Raw genomic sequence first — 20,630 nt, forward strand, 5'->3', positions numbered from 1 at the left:
CAAGTACACCCGCTTCCAGACAGCTAATTAAAGTGCTTTCCAGTGTGCAATTGCTCCATTTTTACATTGGATGACGGGACAGTATGCAGACTAGGAGGACCAGAACACATCAAGGGGATTCCAAAAGAGCAGTCAGGCTAAACCAACAGAAAGGTGGACCTCTCTCTGCATTAGCTCACCTTGTCCTAACAAGACCCGGAGTCCTACCAATACAACACTAAGTAATAATTACTCCACATGAAAGATACAGGCCAGAGTATTTTATCTCCAGTGCTCCCATGAACACCTTTGATAATTCTTACCAAGCATCATTTCCAGATACACACCAAAGATTTTGGCTGGTGTTAATTTTCAAATGAGGCGCTTCTTCCCCTCCTTTATTTGCACGCAGGCCGGGACAATTTCCCAAAAATTCATTACGTAGCTTGGGTTTACGGTTGTGCTTTTTTTTTTTTTTTTAATACTCTCAAGGCTTTCATTCTAGCCAAACTGCTTGAAATGGTTACAAAAAAAACTGGGGGGTAGGGGGAGAGGAGAAGGAGAAGAAAATTAATGGGGAACAGAATTCAAGGTGTTCTTTATTTTAGCCAAGGAATGATGCATGCTACAGAATCGTCTTTACGTTCCCTCTCTGTATTCAGAGCTCACTGCACACTTTCGTTTTTGCTTGTTTCGTTTCGCATGGCACTTGGTTGGCTGTCAATTCAATCAAGTTTTTCTAAGGTTTTCTTTAGCAAAGTGGCTTTCTCTTGTAGCTCAGGCCTGCTGTCCAGCATCAGGGCTGTTAAGGAGCCAATCAGGAGTTCTCTGCTTTCTGTGCTCAGGCTCTCCCACTGTCTGGACTCTACATAAGGAGAGGGAGGCAGAAGAACATTATAATGTTATTCCATGCATTCCCACTTACTGGGCTTTTCAAGCCATAAAAATAGCTCTCAAAGTGGCTTATAACAACAACGAAAAGTCATAAAATGATTAGTTAAAATGCAGCAAGAAGCACCAATGGGTTCTGGATAGCGGCAAGTCAGAAGGCAGCCCTGGGAACCATCCACTGATCTTCAGGTGGTGGAAGATCCTTCAGATGATATCAAGGATAATGTAGAAATAAATATGGACAAATACGGAAGAAGTGCTTCTTCAGACATCCGGATCACTGACGGCTTGAAAGCTCAGAAGCAGCACTCTGAACTGAGCCTGGAAACTAACTGGTAACCAGTGTAACTTCCTTCAGAACTGGGGTTATATGGTTCCTCGAGTCATGTGCATTACTTGTGGGGGTGCATTTGAAAGGTGTTCCTAAACCTAACGCAGTGGCTGGCTTACCCAACGGGAGCCAACGATCGTCGACTTCCAACTGCCAGCTGCCCCAGCCAGAATAGCCAAAGGGAAGTTCGGCTGATGGGAAATGCAGTCCGGCAAGTTCTGGAGTCCATCGCCCTGCTTACTCCTGGGTCCAACTGCTGCACTAGGAACTTTCAAAGGCAGCCCCAACACATGGAACACACCGCAGAGGTTTAGTTTTGGTGTTACCAAACACACGAAGCCAATAAGGTGTTCAGCATGGTTTTGAGAAGCAGATACACATGGGATATGTAAAGTGCTTCATAGCAGGAAAACAGGGAATGTAGGAATACAAGCCCCAAAATAATAATTCTAACCCTTTACCTGCAAAGGCATTTGCCAACATATCCTAGTGGCATTTTGCAACCCATACAAGGCAATGCCTAGAAATGTCTACAGGAGCCTAGGTGGCAGAACTTCTGTCTTGAGCTCCTTTCCAAAGCCTTCTGTTAGGTCTCCCCTTTATCCCCACAATGATACACAATGTTTGTTTTTTACCAAATGTGGTTTTCAAACATCAAAAATATTATCATCATCATCAACAACAACAACAACAATTTATATGCCCATATGGTTGCCCCAGCCTCTCTAGGTGGCTCCCAACAAAAATGAGTAAAAACACAAAAAAGCAAATACAAGCAGGTAAGTTTATGTCAAACCAACAACTGGTGTGACTCTTATGCAGTTCATGCACAGAAACTGAGCTTCCATAATACAAAATGTGCAGCAGCCTGGCCGAAACTACCCTACAAAGCAAAAAGAGCAGAGTACTCACCCTAATAAATCTATACCAATTATTGCTTTAAAATCAGTCTAGACTAGCACTGAACTGCAGCATTCTTTAGCAGCATTCTGGAGTTAAGAGACAACCTGGCTGATCAACACTTCCAAAATCATGGGGGGGGGGGGGAAACTTGCCTTCAAGTTTTGTGAGCAGTACTTCTATCACTGACAAGGCTTCAGTTCTTATGGAGGTGTAGCTTCTATTCTCTGAGGGAACAAACATTAGTCAAGAGTGAATATAACCTGAGGGAAATGTCGCTTCATGCCAGAGATGCATATGGGCCACACACACCTTTTAAGCATCTTGCAGGGCAACATTGCACTTCTTAATTTATTCTAGCCCCACTTTTGGTACAGATTTACAGTGGAACCTTGGGTTACGAACTTAATTCGTTCTGGAGGTCCGTTCTTAACCCGAAACCGTTCTTAACCTGAGGGGCGCTTTTGCTAATGGAGCCTCCCGCTGCCGCCACGCCGCTGGTGCGCGATTTCCATTCTCATCTTGGGGCAAAGTTCTCAACCCTAGGTACTACTTCCGGGTTAGTGGAGTTAGTAACCCGAAGCGTTTGTAACCTGAGGTACCACTGTATTGTTATTGTTCAAAGAAACGACAAAATGTTTGCCAGAGAAGAACTTTTGTCAGAAGTTAAATAAGAACCCAGCATTTATTTATGCAATGACCCAGATGCATATAGTTAATTGGAATACATCTGTCTTACCCACCACAAGTTCACAACTGCCCTCCCCGCAAAATAGGGAGCATTCAAAAATGAAGTCCCTTCCCTAAAAAGCTACAGGGCAGAATTCTATTATCTTCTGGTGTTATAATCCCACACACAAGTAGGATTCTGTTGAGAAGAACACAGATGAAAAAAATAAGGTCCACCCCCGTCCCATCACCCTCTATAAAAGTCTGAAGTGGGGAGTCTCTTAGTCATGCATCAATCCAATCTACAGCCCCTCCATCTGTCTTCCAAGAGAGGTTCAACACAGATGGATACAAGAAATTCCAAAAGCGCAAAAAGGCTCCACTCTCTTCTGCTAGGGAAAGCTAGTCATTTAAAGCTTTAAAATGGGTTTCCTGGTGCACCGCTGACAAGATACTTACCTAGAGAATGGGTGATAGAGGAACAGGTTTCAAACAGTATTCTTGTCAAAGCCTCCGGATCTGAGTGTTCTGTTCCAAGCAACAGTAACCTACCCAAAGGAAGAACAGCACCGTTGCCTTATGTCAGAAGGAGCCTGCTGATAACATCAGAACAGTAGCTGCCCAGTTTAGGGCTATCACAGATAACTGTACGAAACATGGGAAGTGTCTCTGGAAGAGGCAGGAAACCTTTTCCCTTTTAACTCTCTGAGCCCTGGCTAGTGGCAAGTCTGCAAACTGCAGAGCCTGCATAAATTAGTCCTAGCTATAGAGGACTGGTGGCTATAGAGGGACCCAGGTGGCGCTGTGGGTTAACCACAGAGTCTAGGGCTTGCCGATCAGAAGGTCGGCGGTTCAAATCCCTGCGACAGGGTGAGCTCCTGTTGTTCGGTCCCAGCTCCTGCCCACCTAGCAGTTCGAAAGCACATCAAAGTGCAAGTAGATAAATAGGTACCGCTCCGGCGGGAAGGTAAACGGCGTTTCCGTGCGCTGCTCTGGTTCGCCAGAAAGCGGCTTTGTCATGCTGGCCACATGACCCAGAAGCTGTCTGCGGACAAACGCTGGCTCCCTTGGCCTATAGAGCGAGATGAGCGCCGCAACCCCAGAGTCGGACACAACTGGACCTAATGGTCAGGGGTCCCTTTACCTTTTTATAGAGGACTGGTATGGGCTTAAGCCCACAACACATGTAGGCTTTTAGCCAAAGCAGCGCTAAGTAACTGTCCCTTCAGCTAAAAAATACCTGTTGACGCAAAGGACTTTCTCCTCATTTCCTCCTGTGTGCCCCCTAAATTCCATTCTGGGTGTTTCCCACCAACCCTCCCCAAAGTCGATCTGGGGACAAGGGGAATGAGAGGGTGAGTGGTTCCGTTGCACAAATGGAAGTCCTTTTACTGATGGAAGAGTACTTAGCATTGCACTGGAATCAAGTCATGGATTGCAGAGGAGAAATGTACTACATTAGCTGATCCCAGAGAGGAGCACCATTGCAGATGACCAAATCACCGTGGTGCTTAACGTCCTCCACTTTGAAGCTGATCATTCGCACTGCCCCACTGGAAGGTTTTTATCATTTACAAAGTTGCATCCTGCTTATCTAGGCCAAACAGAATCTCTTCCCGCCCCTCCCCGGCCCCCATTTCTCTACTTCTCTCTGATGTGATGTAGAAGACGGCCTTCCCCTCCCCAAATGTGGAGACAGTACAGACGGCAGGGCCTACCAGGTGTCCGCAAAACACAACTTAAGCAAGTTACCGCTTTGCTGTCTCTGTTCACATCAGCAGATAAGCCCCCGCAAAAGGGAGGCACACTCTGCGCTTGCGAGATTTGACGCAACCGCACGTGAAGGCACAAAATGTCACAGGAGGAAAAGGCAGAGAAGCAACAGGTTCAGCACGTGGAGGGAAATTACCCTTGAAAATAAGCTTTCATAGCTTGGAGCACTCCGAGCTGCACTTTCCACGTACTGAGTTTCAGCCGCTCACACATTAGTTTGCACACCTCTTGTTGATAGCAGCCTGGGGAGGAAAAAAAAGGTTTCCAAGAGAATCAAGACAAAGAAAGGTAAGGCAGACAACTACGTTCTCCCCCCTGTCCTCTAGACACATTACCACCAGGGTTTTGTTTTGTTTTTTTAAAAAAGCAGGAGCTCAAAGTCATTGGACACCTAAAACAATGGACTGCTGAAGTGGCAGAAAACACAGCCAATCCTCCTCCCATTTATACTGCTCCACGTGGGACCTGGAGCAAGGACACCCTACGTCAGAAGCCATCATTTCTAAGTAGGGTTCAATCCTAGCAACCTGCCAATTAAGCTATGTTGGTGGGGAGGGGGAGAGAAAGACTAGGACACAGCAGCTAAGGCTGGATCTAATTTCTCATCCAAAGCTCTCTCTTCACACACACACCCCGGCCTCCTATATTTTGCAAAAGTACTTGCAGACACACTCTGCTTTATCAAGATCCCATTCATTACATTTAGACAGGACTACAACATTAGCCCAGTACAGATGTGTGCCTGAAAGGGTGTAGAGGGCAATCATCTAGAGTGCCCCCCCAGGGGTGGGGGCAGACTTCTGTGCATTAAACGCAAATGTCTGATTCAACTATGTCCTGCTGAATGTCATTAAACACAAATTGAAACCTTTCGATTATTTATATTTATTTTACAAGATTTGTAGAACACATGATTATAGAGATGATGATGATGATGATGATGATGATGATTTTAAAAAGCAGTGTGCACAAAATTAGTATAAGTATTTGTAAAGGGGGGGGGGGAGAACCTACTTTGCGTTTCTGGGTTTCTGGGCCATGCTTTGCCCAAACTCTCAAAAGGCACAGAGAAGAGATTCCATCCGGAGCTCCTTCTCGTTTTCATTCTCATCTTCATCGTCGTTCTGTGTGAACTGGTCCCCATGTTCTCAGGCAGTTCTGCAGTGGTACCAGAGGAAAGGATAGGAGGAGAAAGGAGAGACAGAAGAATGCAGGTTTAGTTTTTTGCATAGCATTAAGAGAAAGCTTCCCAAGGGCATGATCTGGTCCACACTAGAACAGAGTGCTTTGGGAGCTGCTGGCCACTCCTTTGCTGGGAAGTCTTTAAGAAGAGGCTGGACACCCACTTCTCAGTGATGCTGCAGGTGCCCCTCCAGGAACTGCACGGAGCAAGATGTTGCAGACAAGGACCTCCAAGGTCTCCTCCAACTCTATGTTTGGACATCCCAGCCCATGTATTAAAATTAGTGCTGCTCCATTTAATTCTCTCACAGAAGGACAACATACTTAAGAAAGAATGTGCAGAAGGTTAAGATTTGCTGGTTTCCCCCTCGGCCAGTGCTAGCGGCAGAAAGCATATTGTTGAGAAGAGACTGAGCGGTAAAATAGGAAGGCATCAGTTAAAATCCCGGTCCTGCCACAAACTCAACGGGTGACAAGCCAGCTAATTCTCCAGCTTCATCCCTACCTGCAATACAGAGATGACGTCACTGGCCTGCCTTACAGAGTTGTTGTAAGGAATACTGAGAATACATGTGAATGGTCTGCAGAGTTGACACAATGGGCAAAGCGGGGTATATTCATTCTTAGTGGGCAATTCAAAAGCCACATGGACTGAAAGTTCACCTTCTTAATTATTGGAAAGATGATGTCTGTCAGCTCCTTGAACCGATTTTCCTGGCGTGGCCTTGAGCACATCAGCTGTGCACCGGAGAGCCACAATCTTGTACCTGAGGTTCTCTTCCGGCACTCCTTCAGCAAGGCCTGTAGGATGTCGTCAATGCTGGCTGGTTGGGTAAAGACTTCTGCAACTCCGTGCTGAAATACCAACGGCAAACAGATTTGGTCACTGTTTGCCCACCTTATTAAATAGTGCCAACCTTTATCAAGCTCACAGCTCAGAACCAGTAGAAGATGGACTTTTTTACCTGCATGAACAGACGACACTGGCAGTAGCTTTCAGTAGCTCCTCCTAAAAGAGTTATCACAAAAGAAATGGGAAGAATTTTTAGCATGGAATTTCTGAAGTGCACAGGGAAGGTGGTTACTTGGGAGTTCTTAACTACTCTAGATAGGGCAGAAATTGCAGAGACTTTCAAATACCATGATCCATACAATAGTAACATAGTTTCCAACACATTTTAACACTGGGCCACCAACCCATATCATTAAAAATATGAAAGAAAAGGATACTGGCTGTCTTGAGCCTCAAGATTATTTTGCTTTGTAAGCCATGAAATATGGTTCTATGGGCAAATACAGTGTCCAGGGACCACCGTTTGCAGAACAACGTTATGAGTAGTGAAGCTTGAGCAGAGCCAGTGTGGTGTAGTGGTTAAGAGCGGGAGACTCGTAATCTGGTGAACCGGGTTCGCGTCTCCGCTCCTCCACATGCAGCTGCTGGGTGACCTTGGGCTAGTCACACTTCTTTGAAGTCTCTCAGCCCCAACCTCACAGAGTGTTTGTTGTGGGGGAGGAAGGGAAAGGAGAATGTTAGCCGCTTTGAGACTCCTTCGGGTAGTGAAAGCGGGATATCAAATCCAAACTCTCTTCTTTAAGAAATTCCAATACCAACCGACTGGCCTAATCAGCACCTCCTAAACTAGCATGCAGATCGGAACTTAGCTATCCGCCAACTTTAACGCTTCTTGCTTTGAATGTTCAAACATGCCTCAGTTGAAAATCTTATCTTTAGAAATACCTATCTTGAGATAAAATAAGCTCAGAAATACGTATTTAAATGCAACTTTTCATGTGGGGTTTTTTAAAATAAAAAATTAAAGATTAATATGGAAACAAGACAGGTGAACACATGCAAAAGTGATACAGACCACAAAAAATACTAACTCATTCATGCCCTAGCTAAGAAGCACTTTTTAAAAGCCTCTGCCTCAAAACCCCCAATAATTATCCTTTGTAGCCAGCCAGATTTGTACATTTCATACATCAACACCTGGCTATAAACAGCAGCAGTAAAAGGGGGAGAAGGAGAGGGAGAGGGGGAGAGAAGAGAGAGAAGAGATTTGCCAAAGCAAGATTCAGGTCTAACAATACTTTAATTCAGCCTGCTTTTCATAAGAGTCATAGAATTGTAGAGTTGGAAGGGACCCCAAAGAGTCCTCTAGTCCAACCCCCTGAAATGCAAGAATATATGCACTCCTTTTTTATACGCTCTTGTTCATATAGCATCACCTCTCTTTATTCCCTCATGCTGATTTTTCAACAGCAGGCCCATCCAGTTTCGTGTTATATATCAGAATTCCTCTTTGCCTCACAGCAATAGCCAAATAGAAGGCATCCACGCAAAAGGAAGAACAAGATACAAATGCTTGTGGTGTATTTTATCCCCATCCACTTAACTGTGGGGCTAATCACCTTCTCCCTGAAAATGCCATTGCACGGTGACTGTTTCTCTTACCTTTCCTGCCCACGTTCTCCCAGACAGGCCTTGCAACAGAGCAGAGAGCACCATGCCCAAGTGCGGAGGGACCAGGGAGCCAGTTTGCTTTGCAATGGACGCCATGCTGGCTGCTCCTTGAGCTTTCATCTTCCAAGACTGGGACTGCAAAGCTTTCTGGGTGATTGCTATCAATTCCTCCATATAAAGCCTTATGCCACCATAGGTACCTAGGTTTCAACACACACACAAACACAAGATTCACAGGCGAAACAAAATAGAAAATTCTTTCCAGTAGCACCTTAGAGACCAACTAAGTTTGTTCTTGGTATGAGCTTTCGTGTGCATGCACACTTCTTCAGATTCACAGGGTGAGTAAAGAGCAGTGGAATCAGGTTATCTTTAGAATACAGCTCCATGATAACTGCTCTCATCTTTAACGAGAGAACATCTTTTGACTTAGGAATTCTCCGAGGCCCAAAAAACTAAGGACTGTGTCCATTCACTATTAAAATTAATGTACAGCGGTAGCTTGGGTTACGTCCGCTTCGGGTTGAGTTTTTTCGGATTACGAACCCCGCAAACCCGGATGCGAATTTCGCCGTGCGGACGCTTCTGCGCATGTCCACGTGGTATGCTCATGTGCAGAAACGTTCTGAGCAGTTCGCGCATGCGCAGAAGCGCAGTATTGCGCATGCGCAAAATGGACGCTCGGGTTATGTACATTTTGGGGTGTGAACGGCACCCTGGAATGGATCGGGTACGTAACCCGAGGTAGCACTGTATGTACTTTTGGATTTGTATCCCGCCCTTTCTATTTCATGAATAGCAGCTCAAGGGGGATTAAACGTATTCAATTACAACTCATTAGATCAGCTTACCAGGCACATTTTCCTGCCAGACTTCAGTCCACAGGTTGCCCTCTTCCTTCTCGCCTTTTTCTTCCTCGGGGACCTCGTGCATGCCCAGGAAAGCCAGGGGCAAGACATGTCTGGCTTGATTCTTCAGTACATCTGGGCTGTAGCGCCCAATGGCATGGATGGTCAATGCACAGGCCATTTTATAGACTTGTTCTGAAGTAAAGAAAAAAAGTTATAGGTGTGGCCACCAGGCTTTCTGGCAGTTTGCATTTCTTAGTACAGAAAGTACTGATCTGGTGTGTGGAGATTTTCCCTATTCTAATGAATTCAAGAGGGTTCTGGGAGCTTCTGTGTGTGAAAGAAACAAGCAGAAGGTTCATGATATTTGGGTTATTCCTTCAGAGAAGCAGAGTGCAGCTGGCTTAAACTGGTTCTGTTATCTCTTTCAGTCAAGGTCATGCTGACTATAAAAGTAAGGCCAGAAGGAGCCTGGGGTTCATTCTTTTCTATCTCTGTTCCTTCACTCCCATGATCCCTAGCTAGCAGGACCAGTGGTCAGGGATGATGGGGAATTGTAGTCTCAAACATCTGGAGGGCCGAGGTTGAGGAAGCCTGGGTTAGGCTTATTATAAGTTATTCTAAATTTAAGTTAAGTCTGCTGCAACTGGATGTTTTATGGACTGTGCCAATCCTGATTGTATTGGATTTGTGACCATTATACTCATTTGCCTTCAGTAGCAGTAAAGCTCTGCTGGATGAAATGTTTATTGCCTCTGGTCTATTTTGGGGGGGAATCCTGCAATGTGTTTTAAGTTTTTACTCTGCTAACTGTACGTTGGAGTTCTGCTCTGAATCAATATATGAGTAGAATTTCATGACACTTTTTTCCTTTCCACTGCAGGATTGGTGCAGCGCACGATTCAGTGAATACCTTAAGGAGCTCATTTAGGAGGGATCAGGGATTAAGTTTTAAAAGTCTGTCAATGAAGAATAATCCACAACACGCTGGGTTTGTTCCAATAGCTAAGGAACTTCTCCACCTTGCTTCTGAGTTACACTGGATCATACAGAAGAGGCCGTGGTTACTATTATTCAAGTCTATAGCCGTTTTCTACCTGCTTTAAAAATCTCTGTTCTCACAGAACAAGCCCCAATCCAAACTGGTTCTTCACAGGGGACTTTTAATACCAATTCACAGAGGAGGAGTCTGCTCTTAGGTAGGGGCACAAATTAATATAGATGTATGGCACTTCTAGTTAATTTTTTTAAAAAAACTTACATCATGGAAGCAATGAAGAGACAGGCACTAGCATCAACTATTTGGCCCTTCCATGTTTCATTTCAAGATGATTTGGGAGTGTAAAGTCCTTGTGTGGTTGCTCATGAGAAACCAGGCAAAACTCCAGCTGTTTCTTTAGTAGCTTTATTGTGCATACTATTTACAGTGCAGAGCTAAAAAATTCGTGTTTGTCTCAACTGCCTGCAGAATCCGGGAGTGGCCCCTTCCGGTTCTGACCCCAACCTAAGAGTTTCGGTATACGAAATCTCCGCCTCCCCTCTTTTCATTTCACCCCTCTGTGTACTTGGGGTGATGGAAATAGCGCATCTCCCTCCTCACCCGCTGAGTGAGAGGAGCGCAGGGTCTCTCCAACATCCCCAGAGCCTCGGCTCTCCAGCTCCTGAGCTGCCTGCCCCTCCCCACTGGAGACCTCGCTGCTCCCTCCGCTGGACGAGGAAGTGCTACTGGTCAGGTGGGGCTGAGGCTCTCTGTCGCATCTCAAGAGCCTTTCCACCACCCTGCGCTGAGCCGGGGACAGTTCCCTGACAGGGAGCATGGGTCAAAAGGAATACCAGCATTACCTTTGTGCTATAGAACAGTCATATTTTTTTTCCTGTCTCGTGGTATTTATCACCTCATGAAACGACAAGGTTTAAAATGCACACACACACACACAAACATACCTTCTTTCTCCATGTACCAGCTGTTCAGCTTCTGCAGCAATTTGTCGGTGCTGCTGTCCCGCGAGGTCTTTTTAAATGAAATAAAATTAGAAAGGCTCAAATCATTTTGGAACACCTGAATGCAAAAAAAAAACCCCAGAAGTAATAAAATACAAAACTGAGGAGGCACCAAAGCTCCACTCACCCGGACTAGATGTCCCATGGCAAAGGCAAAAGTTTTTTGCACCACGGTGTTTCGATCCGTTAGGCCACTGAGCAAAGCGCTCATGAGCTTGCCTGCGTGGAAAAGAAAAAGAGCCAAAATGGAAGCTTTGACAACCAGTTTTAGTTCTGCATTTGAATTAAGGGGCAAACTGAGTTCCAGAACCTACATGAATATGCTCTTTGTGGGCTAGCCCCTTTCCTTGCTAAAATCACCATTATTCCAAATATAGCACTCTTCAGGTTGAGGGTGGGGAATCTACAGCCGGGCGGCCAAACTGGGCAAGCCAAAAGTCTAAATTTGGCCCACCTTTCCCTGCAAACCAAGCTCATCTGTCCCACTCCTAACGCATATGTGGCATCATACTGCCCGCCAAATACAGCTATGGCTTCACAGGATCAGAGGAATAAATTGGGCTCCTGATCGTTCCTTTGCTTGGAGCAAGGTGCACTCCAAGTGCCTATCAGCTGAAGTAGTTTCCATTCAATTATTTCTTCCCTCCCTCTCCCCACTGCATCAGCTCATAGGCAGGCGAAAGAAGCACTTTTCCAGTTTAATGCTTGGCGCTTCCCTTCAGTTCCGCGTAAGGGATTGATCGGTAGGCGAAACCGACACCTGCCGGTCGTGTGATGTCATAATGGCACCCTGTGATTGACAGCTGCGTTGTGCCACCCAGCTGCCAAAGTCGGCCGACTGGGGTGGGGGCCAGGTAAAGATCTGGTTCACACAGCCAAAAAAAGATTCCCTGTCCCGACATTAGGCTAATCCACGGAGTGCTTACTGCTTTTTTATTTAGAATGCTTCAATATAAAAACACACAAAGCAGAAACAAGATCACACTTTTACACCATTCGTTTACAGTGATTTGTTTTTTATTTTAAATAATTTAATAATTTATTTTTAAAGTGATTTTTATTGGTTTGCAGTGAAGTTTTTTAATACGGGGAAGGACTGAAAGACCAGGGTGACTCTTCCGTTCACCGAGCCAGCGCTACATAAACTGCAGCCAAGACAAAAGGGCTCTTTAATCCCATTTCTCGCAATGCAAAACAACGGAGGCTGCAGCAGAGCCTTTCCTTCAGGAATCTCAGCTGCTCACTGCCATCTCCTGCTTGGCAGGGGGTTGGACTAGATGGCCCTTGTGGTCTCTTCCAACTCTATGATTCTATGATCTCCCTTGGCACATGCACAAGATTTAGGGGAAGGCTGTGGCAAAGCCTCACTTGTTATTAACACTGCTGAAGGAGGACAGATTAGAGACCACAGCACTCAACATTCACATATCCCAGGAACTCGGCGAAACAGTCAAACACCTGATACCAATGTGACAGTCAAGCTACCGTACCTTTCAAGTAGCAGCAGAATGCCCCGTTCCAAGCAATGTGAATAATTTGAGGCGTAATTGGGGAAGGATAGGGGCGCACCGGCTATATGCTAGCTTCATCTTATGTCTGGGCTGAGGTGTGAGATATTATTATTTAAAATGATGATGACGATGATGAGGTCGAGCCCTTAGCTGAGCAATCTGAGAGTTGCCTACTATGCCAACCTAAACGCCATCTTTGTTAAAACCAGATTATTTAAGCACAGATAACTAGTGTATATAATAATTAGGAAGTGTGCTTCTCATTAGACAAGGAATACAGAAAAAAACCAAAGTGGGGGGGACGGGGACACCCACCTGACTACGGTGTCAAGTCTTGAGGGCACTGAGTGGTCCAGTGATACAATTACACTAGCACAACCGCCCCTGAAAACATTGAAAAGCGAAATCCCAGTTAGGAGCTTACTCTGCTGGGCGACATACAGGTTTTGCAAGCCTATGCACATTTACCAGACATGTAAACGGATGTGTATTTTAATATTTAGCTTCAGCTTAGAATGCATACTTTTAACTCTTGGGTTTCATTCATTTTGCTTTTTTTTCAAAAAAAAAAATTGGTTTGAAGTGGTTTTCATTGACAATTTTAACGTACGTATTATATTCTTGCAAACCGCTTATTTGCAGTTAAGTGGTATGTAACATGCTGTTAAATAAATGAATGAATTGCTTGGAAATAAGCCCCACTGAATTCATCGGAACATATTTTGAAAGAAATGCCTAGGATCGGGCTGGCAGTCATTCATTGTCAGGCTTCAGGGAATCGGATCCCTCCCCTGGTGGCAGTATTTAAGGAGATAAATGAAAGGAGCGTTCTTACCAGATAAGTTCTTTTAATAATCACAGCAAGAGACAATGGAATGCGTATCCCTCTAAAAAATGGCATTGCTCCCAGTAAAGGTCCACTCCCTCCGTCCCCATTAATCTACGTCAGTCCTACGTCGGGTGATCTGAGCTTGTTGCCATTGCGCTTTCTGTTCTATCACTTTCCACGCCCGCCTAATCTTAGGCAAGGGGGGGGGGGGGCGTCAGGAATGCTATCCAAGGACACTGAATCTGCCAGCTGTCTCTCTCCTGGTGTTTCCTCTTCTAGCTGTTCCTCTCCTAGTATTGCCCAGCTTTTCCCCTCTGGGCTATGTCCCTCTGCAAACCACTGTCCTAAATCAATACTGTCCTCCTGCCCTTGGAAAGGTTCAGAAAAAGGAGGGGTGTCTCCCACCATTCCTCCTCAGTCCAGTCCCTGACATTCATTCTATTGGTACTTGCAGTTTCTATATTTACCCTAGGTACCTGAAACTTTGGGGAATCTATGCACAATGGAGGAGCTGGATTGCACCCATTCTCTCTCACTCACACACACACAAGTACACGTGTGTGTGTGACTTTTCATTGTCACTGAGCCTGCCTCACATTGTCAGTTGCCGCCCCACCTGAGGGCTCAGCTCATCATCACATCTTAAAATCAAACGATCGCAGAGCTATATGGTGGACACAATACATATTTTTCCTGGCCATTTAGTCTGTGCTTTCCCATCTCTGTCCTCCTCACAAAACACCCTCCTAGAGAAATAATCATACCTTGGTGCCAACGCCTAGTCCACTCCTAGTCAGCTCACACAGTCTAGGAACCAGTTCACCCAGAACAGAAACATCCAAATACTGTAAGCACTACAGAAAGTATAAAAATGAGGTGAAAATCAAAAGACAGATGAGACTGGTGCTATTATGGGGGGAGGGGGAATGCTGTTCATAAGCTGCTTGCTAGTGCATCACCAGAAGGCTTAGGGACAATCTAGTTGTGCTGTGCTAGACCTGCGGCGAGCAACCTGGGTGGTAACTGATCACCTGCAGAAGAGCAAAGGGAGAACTGTGTGCTAAGGAGGGAGACTCAGGTGATCCAGGGCCTGGAAACCAAGTTTTATAAGGAATAGCCGAGAGAACTGGGTATGTTTAGCCTGGTATAGAGGAGGTATGATAGCCCTCTTCAAACATCTAAAGGGCCGCCACAAGGAGGATGGAGTAATCTTATTTTCTCCTGCTCCGCAGGCTAGGGATTCGTTACAGGACTAAACATCAGGAAGAATTTTCTGGCAGTAAGAACTGTTCCAACAGTGAAACAGACTCCCACAAGTGGTGGTGGGCTCTCCTTCCTTGGGAGGTTTGAAACCAGAGGTTGGAGGGCCATCTGTCATATATGATTGGACTGAGATTCCTGCATTGCCTGGGGGTTGGAAGAGATGACCCTCAAGGTCCCTTGCAACTCTAAGGTTCTATGATTCTTAAGTGAACACGAGTTACCTACCATGTTGATAGTCTCCATCATGGGAGAGGATTTAGCAGCACTGAGTCTTGCGCTATCCATTGCCGCCTGAAGGACACAGAGAAAAACAAAACAAAAAAATGTGTATAACCAGAATATGAAGTTAGGAAAGCAGCAAGAGAAAACAAAGGTGTATATGGTCACCCAACAAGAAGCACAAAGGGTAATATTAAAAGAGAGTCAGAGGAACGAAAGTCCCATGAGCAGGAGAAGGAGGGGAACTCAATGGGATTTAGAAGCATTTGACTGTACTCAAGATTTCACTTGTTTAGTTAACCTGAGATTTATATTTTAACTCGGGGTGGGGAACCTGTGGACCTCCAGATGTTGGACTCCCAACTCCCATCAGACCCAATGGTTAGAGATGATAGGAATTGTAGTCCTGCAACATCTGGGAGGGGCACAGGTTCAATATCCTTTCAAATTAAAGTGGCATTTAAAAAACAAACTGCATTACAATGTTTAATTTCATTAAATCCACCATCTCAATCCTCCATAGCCGCAAAAAGCTTTTAACACATAACCGCCGATGTCCATTTACTTATATTACATGTATGCCACGCTTTTAACTTTTTGCTTGCACTTACCTTTTCTTGCTCCGTAGCACGCAGGCTCAAGTAATTGAGGACCTGGGGCTCCAGCACACTCAGGGACTCCAACAAAGCTGGGATGAGCTTGGGTGCATGTGGCTTGAGCATGGCCCCGGCACTTTTACTGATCTTCACCAAGGTGTTAATGCTATAGCAAAAGGTGCAGAGAATAAGGATGGAAGAAAAGGGGGCAGTTCTCCAACAGCTTGACTTTACCCCCAAAGGCACACTCTTCCATCGTCCCTGAGACAGACGGATGCCAACCACAACAGTACAGAAATGTCTTACCTTAAGTAAGAATATCAATAGATGGGATTGTCTATTTCATCTCAGTTAAGAACATATGGAGGCCAGAAGAAAGATAACAGTTCTTTGGCTGAATATACTCAAAGGTATTCAACTGGGGAGAACAGGAAAACGTGAGGACGCACCTGAGAGTCCGCACTTCAGTCACAGTATTCATCATTCCTTTATCAAGCAGGCATGGCAACAGGACAGCTATGGTTCTCTGGCCTGCAGCTCCTTTCGACGGGTCGCACATCTTCACACACACCTCAAAATAAAAGGAAGACACTCCAATGTGACCCTCTGCAAGCTCTGCTCCTTGAATGGACATGTATGTAAAATCTTTATTACGGTCCAGGACCAGAAAACCACATTTTATAAAACCACATATTAGTGTAAGTTGTGTATGCCACAAACAAAAACAGGCTGCGGGCCAGTTCATAGAATCGACGCCCACACCCAAGCCAAGTTTCAGCCTTTTAGTGTTTAAAATTTAAAATATATTGTTCTCTACTAACTATTATCGTTCCATCAGGGTTAAAATTTGAAGTCTATTGTTGACATCACTGCTCGTCTGATTCCAGTCGTAATGTAACAGTACTTTGCCACAGCCCTGGTAATTTCGGGGTCTTTATCTGCTAGAAGAAGTCTGGTATAGGTATCATCTATGCTACCAGGGAGTTTCCTCAGAATCGGTTCAATCAGCTCTTTTCTTGAATCTCGATATAATGGGCAGTGTAAAATAACATGCCCAATAGTTTCTATCTCATTACTATTACAGGGACACAATCTTTGTTCGATCGCGATCTTATTGTATCTTCCCTCTAGGTGGGCTGATGGAGGACATGTATTTTGCTGTGATGAATGTAAGAAGCCTCAACCTGGGGTCAGATTGTGATGGGAGGGGAGGGGAGTGAAAATTCTGCAGGTCAGTGAAATGGCTTTGGTCCATCCAGATTCAATGAAAATTTACCTTACTTAATGTTTTCAGGGCTAACTCTGCTGCCTTCCGTACAGATTCCTGCAAAAGAAAAAAAGGGGGTGGGGGTAGGGTGGAAAGTTTTTTTTTATTTTAAAGCTGTTCAATGTAATTTAAGTCACTATCAATCACAGAGGGATTTCATCCTGATGTTTTTGTCCTAACCTGCGTTGCTCATTTTGGGAACCGTATTACCTGAAGCAGTATGGGAGATGCCCCATAGGGCAAAAATCAGGTGTAACAACGCTGCTGCACACAGCACAGACAGGTAAGACACAGGCACATTGCAGGATCAAGCTCACCAACCATCTATGGTATAGGCACAAAACTTAGTGAGATTCAGTAGGGCAGGAGTGAAGAACATTTTTCTTTTTTTGCCTGAGTGCCACATTTCCTCTTGGTCAACTCTCTGGGAATCACATTTCAGCAGCAAGGGAAAGTGGGTGTGCCCCCCTCCCACGCAACCACACACCCACCATCTTCTCTGGCTCACTCCAGCAATTAGGCTTGAAAAAGAAATTTGGCTGTTTTGCAAGCCTAAATGCTAGAGGGGAGTGATCTTCCTGGTCTCCCAAGAACCTAGGGAGGAAGGCTTAACTCCCCCCTTTCCAGGAAAATCACATCCTGCCCTTCAGCAACATTTAGGCTGATGGGGGCAAATTGTATATTCAAGCCTATAGGCTCCCCCCTCCCCACCAAAGCCTAATTACAGCGAGCAGAAGCGTTTTTTGGCGAGTGTCACAGTACATGGCAAGATCATTCCTGTCCAGGTGTAACCACCATCAACAATTAGGCTTGAAAGATCCCATTGCCTCCAGCAGAATGCCCTTTATACTCTTTGCAAGACTAATTTTGGTGGAGAGGGGAGGGGAGGGGCAGGAAGGGGATGCTGTGAGCTGTTAAGCTTCACAGTGGAAAAATTACAGGCCTCTGGTTCCAATGGCAAACTGGGGTGAGAGGGATTTAAAACAGGGGGGGAGTTTAAGCCCTCTCCCTGCTATATTACCACAACTGATTACGTTTGATGATTAATGAACAAAATTAAAAATACAGAGATCATGATGAGGATGATAATTTATTTGTACCCCACTCATCTGACTGGGTTGCCCCAGCTACTCTGGGAGGCTTCCAGCATATATAAAAACATGCTGTTCAGTCGTGTCTGACTCTTTGTGACCCCATGGACCAGAGCACGCCAGGCACCCCTATCCTCCACTGCCTCCCGCAGTTTGGCCAAACTCATGCCAGTCGCTTCGAGAACACTGTCCAACCATCTCATCCTCTGTCGTCCCCTTCTCCTTGTGCCCTCTACCTTTCCCAACATCAGGGTCTTTTCCAGGGAGTTTTCGCTTCTCATGAGGCCAAAGTACTGGAGCCTCAACTTCAGGATCTGCCCTTCCAGTGAGCACTCAGGGCTGATCATTAAACCTTAAAAGGCTTCCCTATACAGGGCTGCCTGCAGCTGTTTCCTAAATGTTATAGAATTACTCATCTCCTTAACATCTGATGGGAGGGAATTCCACAAGGTGGGCGCCACTACCGAGAAAGCCCTCTGATCTTCTCACTTAATATGTCCAGGGTAGCTTGACCCTGGCTCTACCAAACTTTAAAAAAAAATGAATGTAATTTAAGGACCAGGAGTCAAATGGTATTTACCAATACTACGAAGATGCTTCAAAAGATGTAAGCTCTGGTGCACTGTACCCTCAAAACTGTATCCTCAGATAACTAGAAATAGTATGTGCAGTGCATATCGCTGAAAGTGTTGCTTTTATTAATATTCTTCGTGGTTTTTGTTTTATAGGCCTTGATAATAACCCAAAAATTGCACTCGCTGTGAAGTGGAGGGACAGGTCTTGTATGCAACATCACACTATATTCAGGGGAAAACAAACTCTCAACAGCGGATCTGAGCTTGACTAACACCAAGAACCAGCTGGAATTCTCCCAGTGATTCCAGTTGGAAAAAGGAAACGCCCAAGTCCTTAGGAGCAAACTGTTTTGTGAAAGCCTGCTTTTATGCCTACCTGTAGAGACGGAACAATTTATACTAGATACGTAAAAAAAACTTTAGTACCTTTATGTCATCTTGCACTCTAAAGAGGGTTTCCCATATTTCTGGAAGTTTATGAATAATGTCGTCCAAGGGTCTTCCTCTTAGCAAATCATTCAGTGCTAGACAGCTATGGCAAGAGCTTAGTCATTATACTTTATTAACACAAAAGTTTCTCAAAACCAATAATATTTTTTTATTTTTTTAAAAAAACACTTGGAAGGATCATTTTACAAACAGTAATGCCTACAAGGAAAAGACCTCTTAATTTCACTGAAAAATTCTCATTTAGCTCCCAGATCTCTTCAAACAGAATTCATTCCTATTTCAAAACTCCCTTCCCTCTACAAAAAGAGGCTTTAGGATAGCAGGTGCTTATGTGGTGCTTATGACTGATGCAAATTTAACAGCAGATTTCTTTATTCTTCCTGCCTGTTGCTCAAGAGATTAAAAAATAAATAAATAAAACCAATGCTGGAAATCTACACGTGGAGCCCTGAACCTTCCAAAAGCACCAAACTTTTTATTTACATGGCAACAAATGGTTTCAGAAAGACATACCTGGACTCTCGGATCCGCCACATGTTACTGGTCAAGTTGCTTATTAAATCATCAAGGATTTCTTTCATATATTTGTCCACCTGATCAAATGAAAATGAACGGTAAACATTAACAGCTTCCCTGTATCCAGAAATGCTTTTTTTCCCTAAAACTGAAAAAGGGACGGAAACATTTCAAAGATTATATGTTAAAATATTGTCCTAAGAAAGATATGCTAATAAGCCTAGAATAAAAACGTAATGTATACCTATGATTTGGAAAAGAGAAGAGATAAAAGAAATACAAAGAATGATACATTTGGAGAGAGCAAAGATAAAGGTGGAATGGAAACAGAGATTCAAAGAAGTTGAATTGTGGTGGAGGCAAGCTTCAGGTGAGGGGAGTATTATATGATAAGTATGTAATATTTTGGGGCGCGGGTGGTGCTGTGGGTTAAACCACAGAGCCTAGGGCTTGCTGATCAGGTCGGCGGTTCGAATCCCTGCAATGGGGCTAGCTCCCGTTGCTCGGTCCCAGCTCCTGCCCACCTAGCAGTTCAAAAGCACGTCAAAGTGCAAGTAGATAAATAGGTACCGCTCCGGCGGGAAGCTAAACGGTGTTTCAGTGCGCTGCTCTGGTTCGCCAGAAGCGGCTTTGTCATACTGGCCACATGACCCGGAAGCTGTCTGCAGACAAACGCCGGCTCCCTCAGCCAGTAAAGTGAGATGAGCGCCGCAACCCCAGAGTCGGACACGACTGGACCTAATGGTCAGGGGTCCCTTTACCTTTACCTATGTAATATTTGCTTTCAATGTTTTTGGGTTGTTTCCAAAAAAAAAATTCTTTTTTGTTGTTGTTTTGTTTTGTTTTTGCTGTACTACTTACTTACTTAAACAAAATAAATAAATAAAATTTGGAAAAAGAAAAAGCTTTTTCCTGTACTATACACAGGATGCATGTGTGTGCGCATGCTTCTAGCAAAGTGTGCCTTATCTGACCTTGTCATGGACTGTTTTCCTAGTGTCTTCCCTGTTTAAAAGAATATCCAGCTGTCTAAAGCTTTTTTACATGTAAAGAGCTGCCAGAACCATCACAAAAAGATGGGGATAGAAGGGCCTTCTGTTCACTTACTGCAGATTTGTCTGTCACAAGCGCATTCCAAATGCTGGTCATGGCCTGCCGGATCCCTAGATTGGGGTCAAACTGGTAACGATAGAGGCGAGGAAGAAGCTGGGGGAGAAAAGGGGCGAGCTGTTCTCCAGCTTTGGTTGCGATCACATTAAAACCGAAAGCAGCTCC

At 44.8% G+C, this 20,630-nt stretch overlaps 1 protein-coding gene across 1 annotated transcript in view; it reads right to left on the reverse strand.

The window, feature by feature from the left end:
- Window positions 1-549: 549 nt before the first annotated feature.
- The window catches only part of ECPAS (Ecm29 proteasome adaptor and scaffold), a 65,116-nt gene continuing 45,035 nt past the window's right edge, over window positions 550-20,630 (reverse strand). The window contains 25 exon segments of the mRNA XM_033172687.1: window positions 550-844; window positions 2,257-2,328; window positions 3,230-3,318; window positions 4,680-4,785; window positions 5,558-5,603; window positions 5,605-5,701; window positions 6,378-6,442; window positions 6,444-6,508; window positions 6,511-6,543; window positions 6,546-6,580; window positions 6,691-6,734; window positions 8,181-8,389; window positions 9,041-9,232; window positions 10,982-11,048; window positions 11,166-11,257; window positions 12,865-12,901; window positions 12,903-12,933; window positions 14,144-14,232; window positions 14,867-14,932; window positions 15,472-15,622; window positions 15,906-16,027; window positions 16,733-16,780; window positions 18,816-18,921; window positions 19,353-19,432; window positions 20,463-20,630. Coding sequence (XP_033028578.1) covers window positions 705-844; window positions 2,257-2,328; window positions 3,230-3,318; window positions 4,680-4,785; window positions 5,558-5,603; window positions 5,605-5,701; window positions 6,378-6,442; window positions 6,444-6,508; window positions 6,511-6,543; window positions 6,546-6,580; window positions 6,691-6,734; window positions 8,181-8,389; window positions 9,041-9,232; window positions 10,982-11,048; window positions 11,166-11,257; window positions 12,865-12,901; window positions 12,903-12,933; window positions 14,144-14,232; window positions 14,867-14,932; window positions 15,472-15,622; window positions 15,906-16,027; window positions 16,733-16,780; window positions 18,816-18,921; window positions 19,353-19,432; window positions 20,463-20,630 — 2,250 coding nt within the window. The 3' untranslated portion in view covers window positions 550-704.

Source organism: Lacerta agilis, chromosome 16, assembly GCF_009819535.1.
Source record: "Lacerta agilis isolate rLacAgi1 chromosome 16, rLacAgi1.pri, whole genome shotgun sequence".
In the NCBI taxonomy this organism is placed as follows: Eukaryota; Metazoa; Chordata; class Lepidosauria; order Squamata; family Lacertidae; genus Lacerta; species Lacerta agilis.